General features: G+C 42.0%; 1 protein-coding gene across 1 annotated transcript; it reads left to right on the top strand.

Annotated features, from left to right (window-relative positions):
- Positions 1-27883, top strand: F11R (F11 receptor). The gene is made up of 10 exons (XM_075608174.1): positions 1-155; positions 21389-21451; positions 21770-21883; positions 22056-22217; positions 22297-22499; positions 22606-22705; positions 22902-23009; positions 23412-23421; positions 24330-24372; positions 25893-27883. The coding sequence occupies exons 1-10, from the start codon at positions 110-112 to the stop codon at positions 25926-25928; spliced, it is 885 nt and encodes a 294-aa protein (XP_075464289.1). The 5' UTR covers positions 1-109; the 3' UTR covers positions 25929-27883.

Below are 27883 nucleotides of genomic sequence, written 5' to 3'. Positions count from 1 at the left end.
CCTGCTCTGTACCTGTGGTTGAGCCGAGCCCTGCAGGTGTGGTCACGGTGACATCACTGGGCTGTTAGTTCCTTGTTTGGTTTCGGTTGTCGCGCGTTGTATACGGGGCATGTCAGCCATGGTGTCCGCGCGGCTCCTCGTTATCCTGAGTCTGGGTGAGTTTACACCCTGCGCTATTTACATTAACACTGGGAAGGGGGGAAAGACAACAAGTTCCGTCCCTGCGGGGCTGCAGCGGTGTATAGGGGGTTACAGGGCAATGACTATGACCGGAAGTGAAACCTGCGAGTATCGCCTTGCCCTCTGTACCCCAGATATCTTTTGCCCTCTGTACCCCAGATATCTTTTGCCTCTGTACCCCAGATGTCTTTTGCCCTCTCTGTACCCCGGTGGCCTCTGGTATCCACCCCCCCCCTCCCCCGGTGGCCTCTGGTATCTTCCCCCCCCCCCCCCCCGGGTGCCCTGTGGCCTCTGGTATATCCCCCCCCCCCCCCCCCCGATGGCCTCTGGTATATCCCCCCCCCCCCCCCCCCGGTGCCCTGTGGCCTCTGGTATATCCCTCCCCCCCTGGTGCCCTGTGGCCTCTGGTATATCCCCCCCCCCCCCCCCCCAGTGCCCTTTGGCCTCTGCACTTTTGGTAGCAAAATGTTTTACACAAATACAGATGGTGTATTTTCCTAATCCGTTGTTGCTTCTGTTTGAAGTTACCCCTCCTCATTTGACATTGTTAAAGTTTGTTGGAAGTTCAGTTTCTTGTAGTTGGCAGATTTGATAAGTATTTATTACCTTCATTTTTATCTTGACATGAAAATCTACTCTGTGAACTCTCCAGTTTTCTGTTTAGGGAAAACATTGAGAAAAACATCTTGCAGGGTTTCTTAAACCACCACCCATATTTCTCAAACCGCTTCACCCATGGTGAAGTACGACTGTAAGCCCATAACAAGCCCCCGACAAAGTGACTACGAATTGTAATATTTGTGGCTTTTCTTTTCACAGTTAGACTTTTGGCTATAAATTAGCAAAGTTAATAAACATGCCTTAAATTTTGATACATGCTAAACACGTTCAAATAATATAAAATACAAAGGTGTCCCAGCACTCACTGTCTGGAAAGAAAAAAGCTCTACTACAGGAGTATGTCCAAAATATACAATGAGTTTAATGTAAACACAAGGAAAAATTACTTGGAGTTGCACATCACATTGGAAGCAATTTTAGGGGAATTAGGGTCCCCTAGGACCCCCTGCACCCTGCACCTATATCAGTTCTCTTTTGAGTGCTGTCTATCACTTGTTTTATTATGTTTAAAGAATATGTTCCCTCTAGTACTCCCAGTGAGATGTATATGTACAAAGCGATGAGGCCCTACCCTCCCACGCAGCCTGGGAGGCTCCAGCTTCTGAACTTCCTCATGATCTTTTAATCTTAGATGTACTCTTGGCACATAGTTTCTGGGCTTGCTTTCATGTCCAAACAAAATCAATTCTTAGAAGCTTCAATATGATGGACTCCTCCATTCTTTGTTTCCCAACTCCAGTCCTCAAGGACCCCTAGTCAAGATTTTAAGGATATCCCTACCTGAGCACAGGGGGTTGGTCAAAACGATTGAGCCTCCTGTGCTAATCTGATGATATTTTAGAATCTGGACTGTTGGGGGTACTTGAGGACTGGATTTGGGAACCACTGCGTCTAGTTCATCCATATTGTGGTACAGGTAACATCTTCAATCTAGAATGATACATAGCTTGAAGGCGAAATGGTGTTTGTCACCAGTAGCAGAGAGAGGGGTTGAACTCTTGATGTAAAGATCCTGTAAACCTCTGGCTGCTGGAGGATTATTTATAGCAGCAACTTCCCATCACAGCCTGACTGATTATAATTCTGTTACATGTCATATAAAGTTGGGTTGAGGCGGTCACAGCACTTGGAGTCCAGTCAAAGAGTGATGAAGATAAAATCAGCTTTATTAGAACATGCTATACATCGCAGAAGACAAACTCTCTATCAAACATACGGCCTGCTCAGGGTACAGGGTTTTATTTTCCTCTTATTTCCTGTTTGCTATTCTTTCCTCCCACCCTAATCTCAGATTTTGGAATCATGACTAAAATGCATCTGCCCCAGGAATTGTGTGTGTGTGTGTAACCAAAGTGTTAACCACGTCACATCTGGAGCGACCTGTTGACAGAGCATTGCTTGATAACACATTTACACATTTTACTAACATCATTACTTAACTCCTAACATAGTTACCAATCACATGCTCTTTTGGTGTTGGGATGGTTACTGTGGCTTTAACACCTATTTCATCATGTTTTTAGAAGATGCTCTAGGTTATTATAGTAATTATTACAATTGTAGCAATGTGGAGGGTGTGGTTAGATTAGTTCTGCTTGAGGAATCTGTTTTGTGAATATAGGACACATGGCACCATTTACTAATACTGTGATGTCATCGAAAGACGAGGTCTGTAATGGTGGTGAGAAACCGGCAGTGATTGAGGCAACTATCTCAGCCCTCATCAGCCTAATCATTATCACGAATTACATCCTCAATTTCCCTGACCTCATCCATTGTGAGTGACTGTCGTCTGGGACATGTGTAATCACACATCTGGGTATGTTCAGCATTCACTTCATGGATCCTGATTGGAGGCTATGTGTGTGATTTATATTGGTCTCTGTGTTCAATTTATATGGAACTGGGGACTTAAAATAATTTTAAGTTCTTGAGGTTGTGTAGGGACGTGTCTATAGGAATCTTATGGTGACTTTAGAGAGGGGTAGTCGCCCATCAGGGAGTGACAGCCTCCGGAGGTGTAATATGCACAGCGGCCTCATGAGTCTTCATTGAAGCGCTTTAAAATTTATTTTTATTTTTTGTAAACCCAAGTCTTTAATCAAAGTTAAATGGTTACTTTTTCTAAGTGTATTTATGCAGAGAAATGCATAAGAAACTTCTTTAAGTCTGATCTTCTGTTTAGATGTCTGGTGATATTGTCTTTGTTCCTGTTAATTTAGGCCTTGGGGAAAGTCTAGGTTTTGTAATAATATTTTTATTTTTAAAAATGTTTTACTAGGAAGTAATACATTGAGAGTTATGGCAGGCGCTACAGGGACAAGAACCGCCCCTCAATGGGTACGGGCCCGCTACCTACCTTGCCCTCCGCGGTGTGCGAACAGATTTCCCTGAAGACAGGAAATCAGGACTCGCGATGGAGTGCTGGCCACGCCCTCTGCGGTTCAGCCAATGAGGGCGAACCTACCGGGTGACGTCTTGGCAAAGCCCCGCCACGCTCTCCCCGTCTTTCCCCCTGCAGCTCACCGCAGACCGGTGATCTCGGCTGCACGCGCCGCCAGCCTGGTAGGCGCGCCTGAAGCGCCGGCACTGGGGCCTCAGCCTTATAGTACGATAGCAAGCATGGGAGGCCTAGTCCTCCCGCTCTAGTGTAGTGCGACAGGATATATCTGATATTGGGTTTTTGATGATTCCAGATGAATTTTGTGATGAGGTTCTGGAGTTGAAGAATATCTGTGTTTACAATAGGGATAGGCAGGGTTTGAAAAGGGTATAGTAATCTGGGCAGGAGCTTCATTTTAACTGATTGGATTCTCCCTATCCAAGAGATATTAAAGTTAGTCCATATTTGGAGGTCATCGTGAAAGGTCTTTATCCTAGGGTAATTAACTTTTCTTTCTTCATATAAAATGTATAGATTTATTTATTCTGAAATTAAGTTATCGGGATGTTGTCTTTTTGTTTTGTGGCAATATCTGGTGTTCTTGCATGGTTATTGGATAATATGAGCTATGGTGTGTGTGTGTGTGTGTGGGGGGGGGGGGGGAGAGTTGTAGGGGTGTAGTAGTTATTGGTAAGTGTTTTGATTTATTTTTTCCCCATGAATTATTGTATTTATATTGTTTCATGTGTACAAAACCCCAACAAAAAGATATAGCAGTTTGTTGCCATTTAAAGCCAAAGTCCTCCTATTTATTCAGCTCCTCCCCTTTTTATTTATTTTTTATGTATTGATCAGTGCCTCAGATTTACTATTAATTTTGAAACCTGATAGTTTGAAGTAAGGGAGGTCGCTGACCAGGTTAGGTAGAGAGATTTGTCAAAATATCATGGTTGAAAATGGCCAATATGTTTGTTTGGTTTCCTGCTTGTATACCTGTTCTATTTACATTACTCGGGATGTGAGCTGCCAGGGGCTCCATGCATAATGCAAATATTTTGGGAGGAGCAGACAGACTTGGTGAGTCCCGCCAGCTCTTGATTTGAATTTGGTCTGATGAGAAGCCCTGGCTAATCACTTGAGCTGTGGGGTCGGAGTACAATGCTAATGTTGCTTTGAGGAAAGCTCCATCATAGGCTCTTAGGGTTTCGCATATAGTTCCATCAATGTGGTCAAAAGCTTATTCTGCATCAAGGCTTAGCATCTTTGTACAAGAGATGTTCAGTCCTATAATCCCTCTAATAATATTGGCGACCTGTCTCTGGGATAAAGGTCACCTGGTCTGTATGGACGAGGGATGGGAGGACAGCTATTGGCCTTTTTGCCAAGATTTAAAAATATATTTTGATATCTGAATTGATTAGTGAGATCAAGCAGTAGTTTCCACAGCATGTCGGGACCTTGCCAACTTTGTGGATTAAAGATGCAGTTCAAGCTCCGGGTTTTTTTTTTTTTTTTTTTTTTTTTTTTTACTTCAATAGTTTCATCTGGGCAATCTCTACTTGCCTAAAGAACTGCATACCTGCTGGTCAATTCGTTCTCCGTCTATTGATCGGTAAAGTTTGGCGACATCTTTAAATATGGGGAATGTAAATGGTTGCTATAGGAACAAGCATGCTTGTTAAAATAGAATACAAGAAAATTGGTCTTTCAAAGTTGTTTTTTTTTTTTTTTTTAAACAGAAAATGCTAAAAGTATTTTTTTTTTACTACAGAACTGATTTATTAAAAAAAACAGACATGCAGGATATTGCCTGAACTGCAGCTTTAAGGTGATGCCTGCAGCATGCTGGGGGATAGTGGGGGAAGGATGAATTTGTTACAATTCAGTTGAATAGATGTGGGGTAAGGACTCTGGAGAATTTATTGTAATAAATATTAGTAAAGGGGCCGGGGGCTTTAGATGTTTTTTGGTCTTTAATGACCAGTTGTAGTTCTTTTGGTGTGGTTTAGGTAGGTCGAACGACTTGAAAGTTTTTAATTAAGCCCTTGGAATGGTAATTGTGAGACTTTGTTCCCGTAGTATAGATTTCTGGAATTCTGATACTATTGTTTCTTGGTAGGATGTTAGGGAACCTAATTGTAGTCTAACACAGGGGTGTGCAAACGTTTTTATTTAAAAAAAAAAAATTCTGCCCCTCCTCTCTGCGGCCCCTCCTGCCTGCTCTCTGCCCCTGCTCGCGTGCCCCTCTCCCTCACCTTTTTTTATATGGCATTTTCTGACGACACAGCGTCATGTGGCATTGCGTTTCCATGGCAACTCAACATCATGTGACCCCCGCAACATTTAACGCAGCGTCGCCGGAGACAAGTTAAAGGACTTGGAGGCCTCATATGTTCCCTCGGCGTTTAATTTAAATGTTGTAGTGAAGAGTGCGTGGCCTCTTTGTGCCGTATCAACCGCCTCCCAAACAATTTCGGGCGCACCCCATGTCTAATGAATTTGATATGTTGTGCTTCTGTTTCTTGGTTTAGCCGCTAAGAGGGAATCTGATTTATTGGCTTTTTCAAAGAAATGTCTCTGCCCACCTGGGGGATTGCTCGGCTTTTGCCGTGCGGAATATATTTAGCTCTGCTCTTGCCACTTTTAGGGCCTCTAAAGTTGTTTCAGATTTGAGTTTTTTATTTTCTGTGGGTTGTTGAAAGAGAATCATTTTTAGCCTGAAGGTGATTTATTATCTCTAGTCTCTCCTTTTTCTGCCTGCGGCAATTGCTAGAAGTTTTTCTTTGCAGCTTTGTGGGCTTCCCACAGGACAGATTGGGACGACACACTTTCTGTTTTCATTTGGAAAAACGATGCAAGCTCTTCAACTTCTCCAGTCGTCTCATGGAGCTTTAATAAAGATTTGCTACGTTTTCCATGTGCTTTTGGAGTCCTAATATCCAAGTTAATTATCCTTTCCACCGGGCGTGGTCGGACCGCGTGATACTATGAATCTGTGAAAATGGGGTTTGGGGAATCGGCCTCGTGCTCACAAAGAGAAATAGAACAAAGTTCAGAGAGCCAGTGATATCGAGTAGTGAACAATAACAGCATTTACTGACGCTGTAATGAATGAATGGGACTGACCTCTGGGTTGGTGAGTGATAGGAATACTGTGTTGTGAGTGCTCAAAATGTGGGGATATGTATCCAGACCCATGCAAATTGGGATAATGTCGCCAAAAATTATCTATATGGGCAATGTTGACTTGTTCTCCTCTAATGCAGGGTGTAATCCCTAGAGCTAAATAATGGTATACATGCCAGAGTTAATATAAAAATTGGTATGCTACTCACATGTGGTCAGTCTCCTTTGCTTTCTTCCGGTTGTTAGACGCAGAGAGAGAAAATCCAATGAGGGGGAAAAAATGGAGCACTGCAGTCAAGTGAGGGGCTGTGCTCAAGACAGAGGATTAAAAATAATTTATTAGAACACGGGTGAGAGCATGGAGGGCAGCATAGGGGGTACCGCTTGTCAAGAGAGAGGGGAGTTGGCCCGGGATTAAAGGGGTTACACCCCATTTGGCCACCCTCTACTCTCACCTGGGAAGCAAGGGGTTAACTGGACTGGGGTCTAATAATGTGTTTTTGCCTTCAGCCATCCAACTGTTTATTCCCCTGTATAAATGTATTATTTCTGGGCCAGTGTCTGCACCACACACACACTGGGGCTTAAGGGGTTAATGAGCTGCAGTTTAGGAAAATACATTAGGATACGTGGTGTCTTTTTAGGAAAAGCAGTTTTTAAACGTCCTTGGTTGGGAGGAGTTTTACTCTGAGGAAAACTGTCAACCTCACCACTGATTTATGAGAAGGGCTGGGTTTAGGTTGTGTTCAATGGGAAATAATTGTATAAGAACCAGGCTCAGCCTATGGCTATTGTCCTTCATGTCTTTCGTGTCTTGGTGATTTTGAAGATTGCTGTATGAACTGCCAGTCCAGAATTATGACTGTTTCATCATTTCCATCTTAAGTGAGTGTTCATATTTTGTCTGTTATTTGTATAATCTCGTGTGTTCACCTTTTTCAAGGAATAAATTACATTTTATCATATATAAGTCTCGTTCAGTTCAACCCAGTTATATTTTTGGTGTGTATTATTAATAGCCTGTCACAAAGCTCCCGTCACACCGCTGACACGTGTCCATGCTTTGTCAAAGTGTGTACCCTCTGCAATCTCAAACTATATAGAATCCCGAACCGGAAGTGATGGGACGCGCGCCACGTGGTGTCACCCATGAAAACCGGAAGTGGACTCGGTGGTCGACACTGTCCAGGGTTAGCAGTGCCGCCTCCTGGATGGAAGATACAATAATATGGCTGACATCGGATTAAAAATAGAAATATCTAATACACAAAAAATTTGTTCAGATGAAGAAAAGTTTCTAAAACAATCTGAGGAATTAAAAAAAGATTCCTATCCAGGGGATATTATCCAAATGACTTTGAACAAGCATTTGAGAGCTCTCCATACCAACAGATCACATTTGTTAAAAAAATAACAAAAAAATTGGATATAAAAAGGGACGAGACCATTATCCCATAAACCAGCGGTGCGCAAACTCCCTGTGCTGTGCCCCCTTACCTGCTCTGCTTCTCCGTCGCGCACCCCCCTCACCTCTAATGTTTCGTCAAATGACGCTGCGGGGTCAGTTGATGTCACGTCTCCATGGTAACAGGCGTAATTTGACACTGCATTGTCATAGACTTGTGACTAGAGCCGGGTAATTAAGTTTACATAGGCCTCGCACTCTCGGCGCGGGACCTCCTGTAAACGCTGCACACGCGCCCCCCAATTTGTACACCGCTGACATAGACCGCATTCCACTGTTTATTACTACATTTAGTAGACAATCAAACCAAATGTGATCCATTATGGAAAAACATTGGGGAATATTAAAGCTTGATAAAGATTTAAAACCTTACACAACAAAAAGCCCAAGAGTTTGTTTTTCGCAAAGCTAAAATGTTAGGTTACCATCTTTCGCCTAGTCTAATTCAAGTCGGGAACTTCAGAACAAGCTCATATTTCGAAGGGCTTCCGTAAATGTGGAAATTGCAATATATGTGTATATGTGCGACACCGACAAAACGGGTCAAGTGTCAATTTACAAAAACCACATATAAACGAAGATCATTCATGACGTGGCACCAACTACGTTGTGTATATGTTGAAATGTGCATGCGGGAGTAGATATATAGGGAGGATCATCAGACCACTTAAAATCAGAATTTCTGATCACATCAGATCTATAAAAAAAAATAGAGATGAAAAATACTCTGTCTCCAGACACTTCACCACATGCCCCCTTGGTTCATTAAGCACATTTTCGTTCTGTGCCTTAGAACATACGGGTATTCCTCGTTATCCAACGGTTTCACTTTACAACGAATGGCATATCCAACGCTTTACAATGCCACCCTATGGGCTGTTTTTCGACGCCAGAATGCGTTGTCCAACGCTCACCGACATTGATTAGATGGGACTCACTTTACAACGGTGTCACTATCCAACTCTACTTCCAGAACAGATTCCGTTGGATAACCGAGGACTGCCGGTATTCCATCTTTACAAAGGGATGGTAATAGAGAAAGTAGATTACATCAAAGAGAAATGTACTGGATATATACCCTTGGGACATAGTCTTGCAGGGGTATTAATACTGACTGGGAGTTGAAAACACTTTCTTGTCTAGTGTTCCCATCCATACCATAGGATATTTCTACTTCCGCATGCATAAACCGACATTTTAATCATAATATTTAGATAAATGGTGTTAGATAAATTCAACAAGATTACCACTGTCAATTGACTTATATATATTTCCTTAGGTCAGATGTGGAATAATTTACTTATATTGTAGATTATACAAACGGGTGAATCATCTGATTAACCCTCCAGGCGCTCAGAATATAGCATAGTCCTGCTGGTGAAAGATAAAGTAAATCTTCTAGACCTAGGCTATACACAACCTTAGTGTAATATGAAGAAACATATAATCATTCCCCCCAACCGGCTCACCGCGAGCACTATGAGGTTGGGATATGGGACACTCACGTGTAAGTCCTTGTAGTGGTTAATAAAGCCTGTGCGGGTCTTCCCAGTATGATATACCTGCTTCTCCTGGCTGAAGTCAGGGTGTCTCTGCTCGTGATCTGTGCTCTTCACCGCCAACCCAATACCCGCAGACGCGGAGGGCGGTAACCTGACCGGCGGCCTGAACGGTACTCGCTGATGACTCGGCAGACTCGGTGAAGGAAACCGCAAGCCAGCAGGAACTCGGCGTGCAGACGCTTGATGCAGCAATGTGAAAGACACCTTTGACAAAGGCCTTCCAGGCCGAAACGCGTCAAGAGGACTCGCTTGCACCTTGTGCAAATAAAGCTTATTTTTATCCCACATCAGCCTTCATCTATTTTTGTGCTGTGCGACGCATCTTTCTCTCCTTGAGAAGTTCTTTCACATTTTATATTGTAGATTATATAATGTTTGTCCTGACTAACATTCATTATTGATTAATTGTGTATATATATATATACAAACATGTTTCCTCCACCTGACCTTTTTTTTCTCATCTACACTGATTCAGAAGTAGATACAGAAAATACGGTATTTATTGAATAAGAATACTGATACTCTACAATGCTAATAAGTATATTTTCATTTTTTTAAATGGTCTATCTCTGTTGTCTACACTGCTCTTCATACAGGATATTCATTGAGTTTTCCAAACTACATTGGACCTAAAATATCCCATAAGTATATTTGTACTTTATGTATCCATTCTTTTATTTGTAGCTTGGTCTCAAAGATTGATATTTTGAGAATACCTGTAGTGACTTTCTACTTCAGGGGGGCGCAAAGTTTTTTTCTCTGCGCCCCCCTGCCGGCTGTCCCCTCGCTCCCGCGCCCCCCCCAACCCCAACTTACCCGCGCTCCGGCGTATGGCAACGTGACGTCACATGACCTTGCAGCGTCATTTTGATGCCGCGTTGCCATGGCAACGCAGGGAGGAAGCCGCCGGAGCCACGGTAAGTTAGGTTTACAGAGGCCCTGCAGCTCCCCCGGCACTTAATTTAAGTGCCTTCGGGAAGCGCGCGGGGCCTCTTTAAACCCCGCGCCCCCCGTCAGCAGTCTCACGCCCCCCAGTTTGTGCACCGCTGTTCTACTTAATACCATTAATAGTCACTATGGCGTGTTTCAAGATTGCAACAACATTTATTGCATCTATTGATGTTACTTATTACAATCTATTGTTAGAGTTTTCTCTATTCACACTCTAAAATTATCACAATATTACTCCATGATTGAGACTTAGAAATTAAATGTGGTACTACATTTCTAACTCTTTATTGAAGTTTAAAATATTTGAGCACACTACATCTTACAGTTATTATCTTAAACAAACATTTTAAGTTCCATTATAGGCTAAAGCAGTAAAATTCCGGGCATTACTGAAATCCCTGCTCTCTGATTGGTTAGAATTCCAGGCATTATTCATTCAGTAAAGCACGGAATTTTTGGCAACTTGCCAACTCACCTTTCAGCGATGCAGGGGGAGTGCGGCATCTCTGTACCTCTCCTCACAGCACGGCAGCACTTGCAGGCTCTCTCTCGCAGCACTTGCAGGCTCTCTCTCGCAGCACTTGCAGGCTCTCTCTCGCAGCACTTGCAGGCTCTCTCTCGCAGCACTTGTAGGCTCTCTCTCGCAGCACTTGCAGGCTCTAGTGCTGTCAGAAGCTGGTGGGTCCCAAATAGTAACTTTCTCCTCCCCTCCTCGCCCCCATTTTTTCCTCATTGGATGTTCTCTATCAAGCGCTCACAAAGGTGTAATCTAACCGTGAGTGTTTGTTGTTGAAAAGGTGTAATCCTGTGGGGGTTCAGCTCATTTGGATTCCTTTTTCTTCCCTATTCAATATTTTGAATCTTGTTATAACAAGCTTTGGTGACGTGGTCTGTCGCACCCCCTTGCTGATTTCTCCCCCACCCCCCCAATCTTGCTTGTTAATGGTTTATGTGGCAAGCCTCGAGTCGGTGGCTCCCCTTCCCAGATGAACACCTTTGTAGTAACGCAGATGTAGACTCTTGGGCTTGTTCTTGAGGTTTTCTTCGTCTTTAGTTCTTGTAGCTGGGGAGATAACTATGGCATTGCTCCACTGTTTGTACGTGACCCCTGTAAATGTGCCATACTCTGTGTCCATTGGTCACCTGTCACCAAAAAACTAATTTACAAATACTGAGTGTACCGTGTAGGTTTTTTTGTTCAGTTCTCTGCAGGTTTCTTCCATCTGACTTTGTATAACATGATCTGTTCCTCTAGCCTTGCATTGGCTTTAAGCAGTGAAAGCAAAGATTGGTGGGTACCCATGTTGGTCCTTCCATGTAGTAACAAAAGAGAGAGAGGGAGTAGATGGTATTGGACCAAGTAGTCGTTGAAATGTTACAACTTTCAAACCTCTCTGGGTCCTTCATCGGGTATCGCAGAAATACAATATATTTGTGTGTACAGTATATATGTAAAGATGAACCCGGTTATAACGCGGTCCTTGGGGGCCACAGAATGAGACCGCATTATAACCGGGATCGCGTTAACATTTTGCCGCGCACGATCTCTCTGTTAAGTTTGTTTTTAGAGTCTATGCCACAGGTATTGTGTGATGTCAGATTCTAATAATAAACGTCACATATACATAGTACACAGTGCCGTCCATTGCAATGTGCTGTTAAGTATATTTATAGATTCTGTTTTGTCACACCTGTATAAATTATACAATATTATAAAAATAAAATAATAGAGGAGAGAGATCGAGATGCCGGTAAGTCCTTGTGCAAATCGGGAGCCACGCTCAGCCCGCGTTATATGCGGATTTGCGTTGTAGCGGATCACGCTATAACGAGGTTGAGCTGTATGCGAATCCCGACTCTCGTGTGCGCAGTATATATGTATGTGAATCCCGACTTTGTGTGTGTGTACACATGTGTGAGAGTTTGTGAACCCCTTAGGACTTTCCCATATCTCACTTATTTCAAACCTAAAATTGTATTAGACTAATCCTAATAGATTAAGATAACCTGATCAATCAAATGACACACAAACGTGATACCTTTTCAACATTCAATATCCATGTGTGAAAAAGTATGTGAACCTTTAGATTCCATACTTGATGGAATCCCCTTGAAGCAATGTCTTAAACTAAGCATTTCCTGTAACTGCTGGTCAGTCTCTCGCATAGTTTTTGATGAATTTTGGCCCGTTTTTCCTTACAGAACTGCTTCAACTCAGTGACAATTGAGGGCTTCTTTGCATGGACGGCTCGCTTGAGGTCCTGCCACAACATTTCGATGGGTATAGGTCCGGAGTTTGACTAGGCCATTCGAAAACGCAGAATTTCTTCTGCAGCCATCATTTTGTAGATCTACTTGTGTGTTTAGAATCGTTGTCTTGCTGCATGACCCACTTTTGCTTCAGCTCACGGACGGATGGCCTGACATTCTACTCTAGAATCTTCTGATACATTGCAGAATTCATGGTTCTGTCTGATGGCACACTGTCCAGTTCCTGAGGAAGCAAAGCAGCCTCAAACCATCTCGCTCGCACCACCATGCTTGAAATTGGGATGAGGTTCTTCTGTTCGAACACAGTGTTTGATTTTCGCCGAACTACGTTTCTCATTGAGGCCAAAAAGTTCTACCTATTTATTTATAAAATGTTTTACCAGGAAGTAATACATTGAGTTACCTCTCGTTTTCAAGTATGTCCTGGGCACAGTTATAATAACAATACATGGTTACATTAAATGAACAGATGTTATTCAGTCAATTCAGAGATATTTCATGGACAGAGTTGGAAAATTGGGTACAGGAGATTTAAGGGCTGGTGAGTTTCAGATTGAAATAGAGTAGCTTTAACATCCGTGAACGGCTCACACCTTTTAGCTGCCCTTCGGCTGTCCGCCGTTGGGGTAACACAGATGTAGACGGAAGGGGTTCAAATTGAATTACCTTTGACTCGTCTGTCCAGAGAACATTGTTCCAGAAGTCTAGTGGATCATCTATGTGCTCTCTGGCGAACTTCAGACAGGCAACAATGTTCTTTTTAGAGAGCAGTGGTTTCTTTCTGCCTATCCTTCCATGAACACCAATCTTGTGGATCATCTATGTGCTCTCTGGCGAACTTCAGACAGGCAACAATGTTCTTTTTAGAGAGCAGTGGTTTCTTTCTGCCTATCCTTCCATGAACACCAATCTTGTTTAGTCTTTTTTGATGGTTGAGTCATGAACACTCACATTAGCCAAGGTGAAAGTGGCCTGCAGATCTTTGGATTTTACTCTTGGGTTCTTTGTGACGTCCTCAATGATGTCTTGTTTTGTTCTTTAAGAGATTTTGGTAGGACAACTGCTCCTGGGTAGAGTGACTGTGGTCTTGAACTTTCTCCATCTGTAGACTGTCTGACAATGAAGCCCCAAATCCTTAGAAATTGTTTTGTAACCCTTTCTATACTGATGAGCATCAATAACTGCTTTTCTGAGATCCTCTGATTTCTTTTGATCGTGGCATGACATGTTTTCACACATCTGTATGGTGAAGACCAAACTCGCAAAGCTTCTGACCTTTTTATATAGGGTGAGGCCTCCCAAACTCACCCCTGAAGGTCTACTTAATTATTTAAACACCTGATTCTAATTATCCCCTTTAATTTAGCTGATAAAACCTGGATTTCACTTACTTTTGCACATACTCTGACTCTCTTAATTACTCATTGTTTGTCCACTTCATACATCATTGTTTTAAAATACATGGAATTGTTTAATATAAATCCTATTGGATATTTAAGAAAAGACTGGTTTTGATTCAAGAAGGTTATCATGGAAAAACTATGTAATTTCAGTAATTATCTTTGGGGTTCACAAACTTTTTTTTTTTTTTTTCTTCTTGTCACTCTACACACAGGCATGAATGTACTTCATTGTGTGTGTGTGTGTGTGTGTGTGTGTGTGTGTGTGTGTGTGTACAGATGCACATTTGTACTATTCCCTGATAACATTCTTTATATAGACCACCAGACATAAAATAGTTACAGTATAGTGGTTTTTATATTGCTAGATATTTTCACAGTCTTGTCTCACGCTACTTCCCCCTCACATCTCCTTAATGTCTAGGCCGCCTTTGCATCATTTCAAAAGAGAAAAGCCTTCTATAGGATGTCTGTACTGTTAATTTTCACACCAGGCTACCTGTTAGTACCGCCTCTTATTTCACACTTCCTATCTACATCCCATGGTAACCAGATATCCCTCTTACATACTGTACAGTATATTGTGTTTTCTTTATTTCTACCATACCTGATGAACGAGAACCCCGAGAGGTTTGAAACCTTGTAACATTGTAACTACTTGTTGATCCAATAAAAGGTAGCATAGACCTGCTCCGTCCTTTTTATTGTCACAGAAAAAGGTGGCAGTGATTGTGATTTATTAACCAAACTGGTGATGGAAGTCATAATTCCATTCCTGCACTGAGCGCTGACATTGGGCACTATGTTGAATTGGGAGATGTATGAATGAGGTCTTTATTGCATTTTGCTTTGCAGTCTCCTGTCCGTGAAATGCGGAACACAAGTCTAATTATTGGGGACAAAACTGCATTTGTTTAGGCATGTCCTATAAACATTGAAATACAAAGCACATGGTAAGATGTCTCCATGACTTATTTGAACCAGTGCCTCCAAACTCTGCAGTATGAATTGCACAGTATGCAGGGCAGTTTTTGTGAAGGTGGATTAACTGGACAACTAGGGTTGCCAGGTGTCCGGTATTTGGTTACTCTGTCCGGTAAAAAAATGAGAATACCGGACATGTGTATGCCGGTATTACCTCTGTACATGTAGTATGTATATATCGGTATTACCTTTCTGTACATGTATGTACCGGTATTACTTCTCCCTTTTTAACCAATCACAGGATTTCCCTGAGCAGGGCTGCTGCTGCAAGGGGGCTGGGCAGCTTCCTCCATCCTGATTGGCTGCATTACACAGCAGAAGCCAATCAGGAGGAGGTGGCAGGAGCCGGGGGTGGGACAAAGAGCGGAGGAAAAGCGTAGTGTGGTGTGTGGGTTCCTCTGGCTGTCCTGTAGGGATAAAAAACAAAATACAAACCAGCGCCAAAAAAAATGTCCAAAAACAGTCTATTGTGAGTCCAATTGGAGTGAGATGATAAAGGATAGCTTCAATACTCGCACTTCCAGAAAAGTACATTCTCCACAGCCAGATGTTACATCACATGTGGATAATAAACAGAAAACATATAGTGCAAACTGCTACAAAATGACTAAATAACAATAAACAAATAAGCAAGGCTGACTAAAGAGGAGCTAATTTAATAAAACGATGAATATAAAATTACAAATAAAAACACTGACAAGCAAACTGGTCCGGTTGGTGTAAAATCGCATCGTGCCGCAGTCTTTTTAGGGATATCGGTCTGTCCTCCCGGTGGCGTCGGGCAAATCCAAACACCACCCTGACGCTGTCGCCCTTCCTGGATCGATCACTTGTCACTGGTACGCGTCTTGGAGGAGCAACTTCTTCCCTCTGCTACGGGACACTGCGCGTGGCCACGGGGCCTGCGTGAGTGCATAAAAAGCTCATACACTAAGACTCTACGCGACAGCGTCAGGGTGGTGTTTGGATTTGCCCGACGCCACCGGGAGGACAGGCCGATATCCCTAAAAAGACTGCGGCACGATGCGATTTTACACCAACCGGACCAGTTTGCTTGTCAGTGTTCTTATTTGTAATTTTATATTCATCGTTTTATTAAATTAGCTCCTCTTTAGTCAGCCTTGCTTATTTGTTTATTGTTATTTGTTTTTATTTTTTAGTCATTTTGTAGCAGTTTGCACTATATGTTTTCTGTTTATTATCCACATGTGATGTAACATCTGGCTGTGGAGAATGCACTTTTCTGGAAGTGCGAGTATTGAAGCTATCCTTTATCATCTCACTCCAATTAGACTCACAATAGACTCTTTGGACATTTTTTTTTGTTTTTTGGTGCCGGTTTGTATTTTGTTTTTTGTCATTATCTGACTTTGTTTTGAGTCAGTAATTCTTGGCAGCCTTGCCTTAGTATTGTTAAGGTTTGTTTTGAGTGTTTCACAATTGTATCACACTATTGTTAATGTATATTCAATTGATTATTATCATTTTAGCTTCTAGGGCTAATCGCACCACCCTTTTTTCCCCTTGTCCTGTAGGGATAATAATGACAGGGAAGGGGATGAGTGAGGATGAAGGGAGGCGGGAGAGAGGATGAGGGGTACAACAACTTTGGAATTTGTGCGAGCAGCATTAAGATCAGTATTGCTCTCCATGTACAGTATGACTGCAGGTCAGATATGTATAAATGATCTGACCATTGCGTCATTTGTCCTAAATTTCAGTCCAAGCGTGCATCAATTTGCACTATGTCATATTGTATTGCCTAAAGAAATCCTCGGAAGGGCACCCCCACTCCCTCCCAAGACTCCCATTTACTCCCCCCCCCTCCCAAGACTCCCCCTCTCCCTAGACTCCTCCCCAAAAAATTTTTTTATGAAACAGAATATAAATTGGTGAATACTTAGAGTGAAATTTAGAAAAAATTACGTAACAGTCAGGTAATTTATAAATAACATTCTTCCTCCCCAACGATTCTCGCGTGTCGCACCTTTCACCATTTTGGCCAGTATTTTTGGACAAGCCCCCTGGCAACCCTACTTGCACGCGTTCCTGAAACCACACTGCCAAAGTGTTTCATTTGGAAAAAGTATTCCGCACACTACGAGGTAACCAGATGCATGGACCACAGCCATCCTTGCCTGAACCATTGCTTTATTTGCTTGTGGATGAGTTTTACACCGTTGGACTTTGGTTTTGCTGTGCACTCCATTGTATTTCTCATTTGTTTTTGTGAGGCTTCTCTTTGGTAGAGGAGCCCTGAAAATTCACTTGCATGCCAACTCTATAATACCAACACTGTAACAGTGTAAATGATATTGCTGCGTGAACGGACAGCCCCTTTATAACAGTATGCCATTAAAATATTTGAAAGCTCTTTGGTGGAAAATGGTGACTTTGTAAGGCATTATTGGCTTGTCTCAATGTATCTACCTTGTGAGGAGGTGGCCACTCCATGTGACATGGGTTAAACAAGTGGCAGGTTGTAGTAGGTTCCTGGGATACACAGAAAGATTTGCATTACAAAGAGGCTTCATTTCCATGGCCAAGCTCCACTGCTTCAGAGAGTTTAGTACCCAGCTGTGGAAAGGGATTTGAGGACCTTGTTAGTGAGCTTGTTTGTAAGAGGGAATATATGCAGTATCTAATGGAGTTCCTGTAGTCCCCTTCCTGCCCTGTGCATAGTTGGTAAGGTTTGTGGAGGATCAGGTTCTAAATTGCGTGTAATTTGTGATATACTGACACTGGAGGATTATGACCCCTCACTCCATGGCTGTTCAGATTTTGGCTTAATAATAATTACAATGTTTAATGTAAATGTATTAAACATTGATGCAGTCGCCTCTGGTATGGAAGCACTTCTGGTGGTTCGATGTTCTGGACAAAGGATAAGTGATCATTGTAACACATAATACTGGTTACATATGGATGCACAAAGATCAAAGTGCAAGTGACAACCTGCAATTGAATGCAAGATGCTGTGTGCAGTATTTAAACACCTTTTCGTTGTGCAACTGGAACATGTGGTTTTATTTCCTGTAACGGCTCAGGTATCGGTGAGCTGATGTGTTTCCGGTTTCCTTCAGTGTCTACCATAGATTATTTTTTGTTGGATAATCAATTGTTACTATAAATGAGTTCAGTATTGGGCTTTGGCAGTATGGAAGATCTCGCGTTTGTTGGGACACATGAGAACATGTTAACATTTTTAGTGTTGATGGGAATCTGCTGTGTGCAGTGACGGCTTAATGTGCTCTCAATATGACTTTTTAGCACCATGCATATATATTTGAGTTACAATACATGGCTGGCCCTGCAGTGTTTCTATGATTTGGGTTCACGAAGAGCCCTGGGGCAAGTCTACCCAACCTTTCCTATCATATGCTTGTTTGATTCTCCATATTATGTAAAATGTTGCATACTTTGGCACTATATAATTTTATTGGACAGCCTTTAACATAAAAACTATAATACAACACACGGATCGGGGCAGAAAATAAGAACATGAAAAGAGAATCCTTGCACCGGGGAGCTTGGGGTTTAAGGCTGCGGCCACGGTGACGCTGAGCGTGTGTGCTCACGCTCAGCACAATCAAACACATTGCTAGCTATGTGATTGTCCAGCTTGAGCGTGCACATTCCCGTGAGCGCACGGCGCTCAGCTGCTTGCAGAGACAAGCAAATTTTTTTTGCCGCTCGCTGGCGCATCACGTGAGCAGTTCGCCATGGGCTGTGTCCCCGCTAGCGCTGAGCACTTACGTGTGTGTATGTAAGTTCCTGCTCACGCGGAGCGCGGACACATACGCCCACAAGGCTGTTTCTCGGCAGATACTCAGCCAGTCTCCTCTCTACCATATGAGAAGGAATGCAGGGGAACAGGTCCAACTGGCCTTTCTCTGTGAAAACAACAGCTAAGCAAAGTGACACTCCCACATAGGGAGGCTGGGTATATTGGAATTACATTAGGGTGCAGTTGTGCCTTTGATACCTTCGATCATAAAATGCAGTGCAACGTTATTGGCCAGAAATATTTACATTTACACTAGCAGATAACTGTAACTGAAATTGCTACAGCAATTCATGATCAACACATGGGTGGAGTTATAAAGCAGTCTCATGATATTCACAAATATTTCCTAAATGTGTGTGATTTGGGATGAAATTGAAGTTGTTGACTCTGTACAATCCTATTTGTGAAGCAATATTACTACTTGGGATTCTAGAAGTGTATCTATAACTCCAAATGTAAGTTTAGACAAACACAGATGGTGGTTCAAAGCCACCATGAGATGTCGTAATTTTAATTGCGGAGGAGAAGTCTCCTGTTTTTAATGAATTGCGACTCCTATTTAATAAGCTGTAAATATGTTCTACTCCACCGGTGAAAAGCTTGTATCCATTTAAATAGTTGTGACTAAAATATTGTACAGCAGGGGGAGACCCGTAGCATTTACATTAGGGGCCCATGTTCTGTCGTAGTAATGAGCTGCAGGTCTTTCTGGCTGTGCGGGACCATGTGGCTTTTACAGTATGAACCGGTTTCTCTGGATAGTGCATTTGTTTTAGTTCCTCACTTACTTTTTTTTTTGTGTCGGTGCTAACCCCTAAAGGCATACAGAAGCCTCGCGCGCTCCCCTGTCATTTTATTTAAATGTTGTGGGTAAGAGCGCATGGCTTCTGTAAGTGCTGCGCCCCAGAAAATCTCAGGGGGGTGCGTGCGCACCCCTGCCCTAAAACATCCATACCCCACACAATCCTAGGACGCCCAAGTGCTCAAACAATAATTTGTTTCTCTCCCCCTACCTCCTTCCCCCCCCCCCCCCAAGCAGTTTAACTCCATAAAGGATAGAGATTAGTATTTCTTCCCTTGTTTTAGTGAAAGTCCCCTTTATCACTAAGGATATCTGTGAGTATATTTATTTATAAAATGTTTTTACCAGGAAATAATACATTTGAGTTACCTCTCATTTTCAAGTATGTCCTTGGCACAGAGTTATGATGACAATACAAAGTTACATTCAATGAACAGAGGTTATACATTCAATTTAGACAGACAATATTTGTTATGGGCATATGTAACGGTTACAGATGAGATTAAAATATGAGACAATTGAAGTCTTGATCTGGTAGGTTGTTCCAGTTAAGGTGCATGGTAATAGGAGCAACCAGATTCCTTGTTGAACTTTGGCACCGTGAACAGTCTTTTGGAGTCAGGTCTTGGGATAAGTGCTGTGTGTGGTAGGGGTGAGGAGCTTGTTCAGATAGGCGGGTAGCTTGCACAGAAAGTATTTGAAGGCAAGACAGGAAAAATGTTCTTTGCGTCTGGACTCAAGTGATGGCCAATCTAGTTCTTGGAGCATTTTGCAGTGATTTTGTGTTTACATTGTGGAACAAAGCAGTATATTGATTTGTAGAGGGTGACTGACTAGTTTGCTAAGGTGAGTTTGGGGTGCTGTGCCATATACTATGTCCCCGTTATCTATAATTGATATTAGTATCTGTTGTATGATACGCTTTCTGACCAGCAGACTTAGGGAGAACTTGTTCCTATAAAGTACACCCAGTTTGGCATAGGTTTTGGATGTCTGGGTATCAATGTGCAACCCAAATGTTAAATGGGTGTCAAGCCATATGATAGTTAAAACTAGGGGCCGTGGCTAGAATGGTGTTAGTTGATTCTGATGTGTAGCGGTCTTTGGAAGTTTTAGATATTTAGTCTTAGTCCCAAATACTAATGTTACAGTTTTCCGTTTTGAAAAATCCAGTATTCAAGTCTTGAAAAATCAGATTGAAGTACATGTCCATGGTCAGAGAGTCTTGTGCTGTGTGTATATAAGATTGTCATCCGCATGAATGTGCATTAAAGCTGCCTTTTATACGCGGAAGGTAGATCATTAATAAAGACTGAACAGAGTAGGGACCCCAGAACAGAGCCTTGTGTGACTCCACAGATTTACATACAAAGTGTTGGCGATTGAGTCCGAGAGATTGGCATCTACCCGATACATTGGAATGAAACCAGTTTAACCCGTGTTCCCCTATTCCAGAGCACTGAAGTTTAACAAGATCATGTGATCATCAGTATCAAAAGCCTTTGCAAAATCTAGGAATATTGCACCCGTAATATAATACAATTCAGCGGTGAAGGGATCAGGCGTTCTGTGCCCTAATATTAACATGAGGCTAAGGTATTCAAGTGATGCCAATCATGAGTGTTGGGGATACAGTGATTGCAGGTGAAATGTTTCATAAGAGGTGACCTTTATCACATGGGACTGTCTGCAAGCCTGGTGATGGGACAACGGATATCCGTGCCACCAAGTGACGTGGACAAGAAATGTCCAGTGAAAAGGACATGGACCAATGCTGGCCCTAATTTTTCACCTGTTCCATGCTTTTGTGTGGGCATTTTATTATTTACCTCATGGTGGCTTTCTTCCTTTTCCAGTGGCTGAAGCTTTGGGAGCGGTGTCCACACCCAAACAGAATATCACCGTGAAGGAAGGCGATGGTAAGCTGTTACCTCATTTCCTGGGTGGAGAATTAATGTTGTGCATTACTGGACAAAAGATCTAACAAATATTGTAGAGCAATCTCCAAATAACAAATTTAAGAGTGTGAATTTCATGATTTAAAAAAATAAAAAAAATAATTGTCATGTAAATTAGTCTGTGTATTATTTACAACACACCGCAGAGGTTGGGGAATAAAGAACTGTGTGTAACTTACGGACCCAGACCTGACTAGTACAATATCTGTCTCCTGTCCTCCATGAAAGACTCTATTTCGGGTCAGTGTGAACTAAAATATTTCTTTCCTGGTCTCCCAGCTGCTGAGTTTCAATGCCAGTATACAAGTGACTTTCAGTCTCCACGGGTGGAGTGGAAATTTGTTGGAAAGGACCAGGAAACCAGCCTTGTGTACTATGACGGAGCCCTTACAGGTAAAGTGACCTAACATCAATGTAATCATTACAGTACTCTGTTTAACAGTTCTTGTCAACATCAGAAAGCTGAAAAAATGAATGTGAGCTGGATGTGAAGTCTAAAGGCAGCAGTTTCACAGGCTGGCGGAGTCTCTTTACTTCATATCTTTGTCATTCTGTTCTTGTGCAGCACCCTATAAGGACCGCGCTTCTACCTACCCTCAAGGCCTCGGGATAGGAAACATAAACAGAAAGGACACTGGAGATTATGTCTGTGAGGTCACTTCTTCTGTCACAAACCCCGATGGGAAAACCAGTTATGGAGAAATCACATTCCATCTGGTAGTTTTAGGTAATAACTTTACACCTCATGCTTTGAATGTTTTGATGTCCCGAAGTTGTGTCTCACTTGTGTTCTACTATCCTTCCAGTACCACCCAGTGTGCCGGTCGCTCAAGTGCCCGTCTCTGTGACTACAGGGGGTGTGGCCCAACTTGCCTGCATAGAGAACGACAGCTCCCCTCCTGCTTTGTTTAAATGGTACAAGAACAAAATCCTTATGCCTGACAACCCAAAGACCAGCCCAACCTTCCAAAACTCAAGCTACACCCTTGATTCCAAAACCGGAGTTCTGGTGAGAGAATCTTGGTGCTGGGTGCAGCTCTAACTCTGCGGCTATTGTATAACCCTGCACCTCCCTCACATGTTACTGAGCCGCCTTCTCATTTCTTGTTCTGCAGAAATTTGACCCTGTGACGAAGAGCGATGCAGGAGAGTATTACTGCGAGGCTGGGAACCCTGAGGGGAAGCAGGTCTCTGCAGCCGTGCGCATGGATGTCAGTAAGTGAGGGGAGACACAGGCTGGTCAAATAGATCTCGCTATACCCTGGGCTGTTTAGATGAGTACATTTGAACCCCTTTACTGCCAGAGGTGTCTGGATGTATTGCCAACTCTAAAGGTAGATGTTGAGGTGACTGTCTAATGTATTTTTGGTGCTTCATAATTTGTGTGAACTGACCAGCCCCTTTCTTGCAGATGATGTAAATGTAGGTGGCATTGTGGCAGCGGTGATTATTGTCCTTCTAATCTTGGCATTGATTGGGTTTGGAGTGTGGTTCGCTTACCACCGTGGCTACTTCGCTAGTACGTAAACTATAAATTACCCGCTGCGTCCTGTGAATAAACATACACCAGACCTCATGGGCATTACATGTGGCAGCTTTAAGGGAGATAAAGGGTGTGCATTATAATTCCCTACCTTCAACAGGTGTGTGGAAGCACTACTGATCCTGCAAGAGGAGCGGTTTTCAGTATGGAGGGAGGGATAGGTATATGTGGGGGAAGTGTCCTATTTAGTTTGCAGTTCTTTAATTGTCACTTCCAATCTATGTAATATCTTCAATGGGTCTGACCTTTTTTGTTCTAATTTCTTATCAAAGCCCCGGTAGAATTAGTGACTATTTTGGCCAAATTTGGATCTCCAGCTGGTGTCCAATGATTTGTAATCTTTTCTGACCTCCTTTTTTAATTTTTTTTTTTTTCCAGAGAAAACAAAGTAAGTGGAAATGATTCTTGTGGCTTCTCATCTGTGTGGATTCCTACATCCTTCATCTCCTCGGTTGGACTTTCACAATGCGGAGTCGATGTGTTTTCAGTTGTAACCTCCACAACATTAGTTTTTCCTATAGTGATAATGCTGTTTGTGGGAGAATTTGGGGTGTTCTCAAGGGATCTAGAACAAGTTAAATCTTCAGGATATTGGATCTTAGACATCAGTTCATTTAAATAACTTGCACATTAATGTAAAAGCAACTTCACAGCAAATTGAATAGGGCCACAGGCTCAGAGCTGTAGGTCCACATGTTCCTGTCATCCCTTCTGTTCTCAGATGTAATAAGCGTGCTGTACAGATGTAGGACAGTGCATGGTGTATGCATGCTCTATATATGTAGGATGGTGTATGCATGCTCTATATATGTAGGACAGTGCATGGTGGAAGCGTGCTGTACAGATGTAGGATGGTGCATGTGTGCTCTATATATGTAGGACAGTACATGGTGGAAGTGTGCTGTACAGATGTAGGATGGTGCATGTGTGCTCTATATATGTAGGACAGTGCATGGTGGAAGCGTGCTGTACAGATGTAGGACAGTGCATGGTGCATGTGTGCTCTATATATGTAGGACTGTGCATGGTGGAAGCGTGCTGTGTGTGTATATGTAGGACTGTGCATGGTGGAAGCATGCTGTGTGTATATGTAGGACTGTGCATGGTGGAAGCGTGCTGTGTGTGTATATGTAGGACTGTGCATGGTGGAAGCGTGCTGTGTGTGTATATGTAGGACTGTGCATGGTGGAAGCATGCTGTGTGTATATGTAGGACTGTGCATGGTGGAATTATAATGTACTTCCGGAATATCTAATGATTTTATAACGCACAATGTTATATTTTTTGTTGTTGTAGCAAAAAGGTAATTTACAGCCAACCGTCAGACACCCGCAGTGATGTAAGTATACAACGTCAAATGGCACGTTCCATTTTTGTTTTTAACAATAGAAGACATTTGTTTTATTTTAATGAACTATTAACCTCTGCCGTTCTGGCGATGCCAGTTGGGGCATCATAGAGCATTAGAACAGAAGACAAACATTTCCAATGCTACATCCAGTATGACACAAATATATAGTTAACTACTTAACTATCTTCTCATAAGTAAGGGTCATATAGTTAAACTCTTTTTGGCAAAAGCATTATAAGCCTGCAGCCACGACACGGCATGACCAGGTCCTAGCACTACCTGTGAGTATGCTCATTCACCTCTGTAATGGAGGGAGACATGTCTCAATAGACCAGTCTTCCACAAGTACATGAAAAAACCTGCTACTTAAAAAGTGGGGAGGAGTGAGCTTAAACCCAGGGAAGAGGGCTCGCTAACCTCCAAACAACTGTTGCCAGTTGACAATATACAGTACAAACATACAGAATCCCTTCAAGGTCTAACCCCAACACCCACCCACCAGACACTTCATATATATATATTTGTGTCAAAAGGAATGCTACCGGGTGTGACCCAATGTATACAACAAAAGTATAACCAAGTGCTCCTTACTAATGAGAAGACAACCCGTTGAGTATTTCACTTCATATTTTGGCTGTAGCATTGGGAATTTGTCTTGTATACATTGTCACTCCCAATAGCACTCCTTTTTGACAAAAATATACAAGTAGGGGTCAATTCCCAGATACAATAAGGCATTTATTTTGTAACCGCACCCTTGTTTGGACATACTGCCAGAGCAGCCTCCTCTCACCCAATTGTCTCAAACCTGAGAATTACCTTGAAAATACATGGGCGGGATTCACCAAGGGTTATCGCACCCTAATCTGGTGAGATCATTTACTTCCAGACCAGGGTGCCATACCCGCATTGTCGCTAGATGAATGCTGTATATTTGTGCTCTGTGTATATTTGTGCTCTGTGTATATTTGTGCTCTGTGTATATTTGTGCTCTGTGTATATTTGTGCTCTGTGTATATTTGTGCTCTGTGTATATTTGTGCTCTGTGTATATTTGTGCTCTGTGTATATTTGTGCTCTGTGTATATTTGTGCTCTGTATATAGTCGACGTGGAGGCAAATCATTAACTACATTATTTGAGTACCGAGGAAAAGGCGATTACATTTTCTTTTTGAAAGGAAAAATTATGTATTTAAAGGAAGGTGTTTTGACATGACCAGTTTTGAAGATTAGGGGTCTAATGAGTCTTTAAAATTTTTTTTTTCTTAATTAAGCCTATATTCATGAAAAAAGGGTAACGAAATGCTCTTAATTAGTTTTTTACCTCTACAACGATGATATAGACCGCTGGACTTGATATAGACCGCTGGACTTGATATAGACCGCTGGACTTGATATAGACCGCTGGACTTGATATAGACCGCTGGACTTGATATAGACCGCTGGACTTGATATAGACCGCTGGACTTGATATAGACTTACGACTTTCTACTTTTCTTGTTGTTTAGCGGAACTTTCAGCAGACATCGTCCTTCCTGGTTTGATGTTTTCGGGGCAGCTGATGCTTCTGTCTGAGCATCTGGACTCCTTTTCACATGATGTTGATTTGTGTTATTGTAAATTGTACCATATGAATTGTTGTTTTAATGCCTTGTTTTGGGATTATTATTATTTTTTTTTACTGCAAAGAATGAAACTGAATCTGTTTTGTGGGATTTTTTAGAATAGAGCTGTCTCCTAATCTCCAGGACTTGTCACTTTCTAACGATACACTAAGAATGTTTGCTTTTAACAATCTTTTATTTATACGGCGGTATATTCAATGTATGTTTCTTACTCCCATGTGCTTCACTCAACCACATTCACTATACAGGGTACTCTGACACGGCTTCAAGCGTTGGGACTTTATTTAAATGACGTGCCAAGCTTGGAGTTAGTACGTTGGTTTTGTTAAAGGGTAATACTGCTAAAGTGCTATTGTCCTGTTGTATGTTTATTGTGCATCTGCCTCATGCCCGCTCTAGGTCACGCTTGCATTTGGTTTATAATGTATGTAACTTGTTTTTCAGCGGTCATGCAGCATTACAAACGTATAGGGAATTTTATTTGGTTTAACAATAAAATAATTGAAATTTAGGGGAAATGTTTAAAAATAACCCCCCCCCCCCAAAAAAAAGACATAAAAATAAAATGTGAAATATGTTTCTGTTCTGCTTTAATTTTGCTGCTAATACTTCCTTTGCAAGTCAATCTTAAAAGACACACCCCTCCACCTGCTTCTTTAACTTGGGCGGTGGTCTATCGTAAACATGTTAACTTCTCCTTTTTATCGCCTTTCCTGCTTTTAGTATATCTCCACCTCAGGGGTCTTGTTTAAATCTGCAGTTTAAGCTGCTGTTTAAAAAAAAAAAAAAAAAGAGAGAGAACTTTTTTTTTTTCCCCATTCAATATGTGCATCAATACAATCTGCACACAAGTAATTAGCTAAGCTGCAGATCGATCCGTTCTCCTGTAATCGACTGTAATAGATCGCTTGCTCCGGGTTTTTTAATTCAGTTCTTGCACAGCATTCTGGGCAATGTAGTTCCTAGAATGATTGACTGGGCAGTTACTAGATACAATTGGTGCCCTGCTAGAGAGGGTGGGGCTCAAAAGCCAGAGCCTATCAGAAGGGGAAGGGAGCTGTCACTTTGGACATGCTTCCTACATTAGAAACATTAAAAATGTCTTTAAAACATTCTATGTTTTTTTTTTTTTTTAATGCTACAAGTGTTTACTTATAGTGCAGAACTGATTTATTAAAAGCACACATGTAGGAGGATATTGCTTGATATGCAGCTTTAATATCCACTTGTTGAGATAAGCACACATTGTATTTTTCTATGAAGGCCACTAGATGGCAGTGGTGCTTTAATCACACTAACCATTCCACGGTGTGTCCTTTTCATCCTAAATTATAAAACCTTCCAATTTTCAGCATTTAATTACAAGGAAATAGTTCTGTCAATAAGGGGATTTCTTGCCTTTTAACATCCCCTACATAATATATACTGCTTACTGTGGCTTATCACCTGGCTGAGTGATCAGTGCCTGATATTCTCGAACTTTACTAGTATCTTCACATTTTGATTGATCGCTTTAGTCTATTGGATGTAATTGGAATATCTTCCTATTACTGCGGCCGGCAGTCGCCCCTTCTGTGCAGAGGGCTATGTAACATGTCATTCCATGCGCTTCAGAGATGTCAAATCTCAAGGCCAAAATTGGTGATTTGGGAGTTCTAGACCAAAAAAATACATTTGAATAGAGTACATATTTTATTCATTCATTGACTCAAAATCGGCAACTGGAGTAGTCGGCTGTCCCTGCCTGAGAAGAACTTGGTTGTTTTCTGTGTTAACCTTGTAACTAGTAGTCATCTTGTAAAAATATTTTAGTCACATTTTCTATGATTTTTATGTCCATATTTTGAAAATAAATATTTCTCTTGTACAACCTG

The sequence above is a fragment of the Ascaphus truei genome, chromosome 7, assembly GCF_040206685.1.
Source record: "Ascaphus truei isolate aAscTru1 chromosome 7, aAscTru1.hap1, whole genome shotgun sequence".
Taxonomy (NCBI): Eukaryota; Metazoa; Chordata; class Amphibia; order Anura; family Ascaphidae; genus Ascaphus; species Ascaphus truei.
The sequence above is the reverse complement of the archived record's forward strand: the minus strand, read 5'-3'. Positions and strand labels throughout refer to the sequence as shown.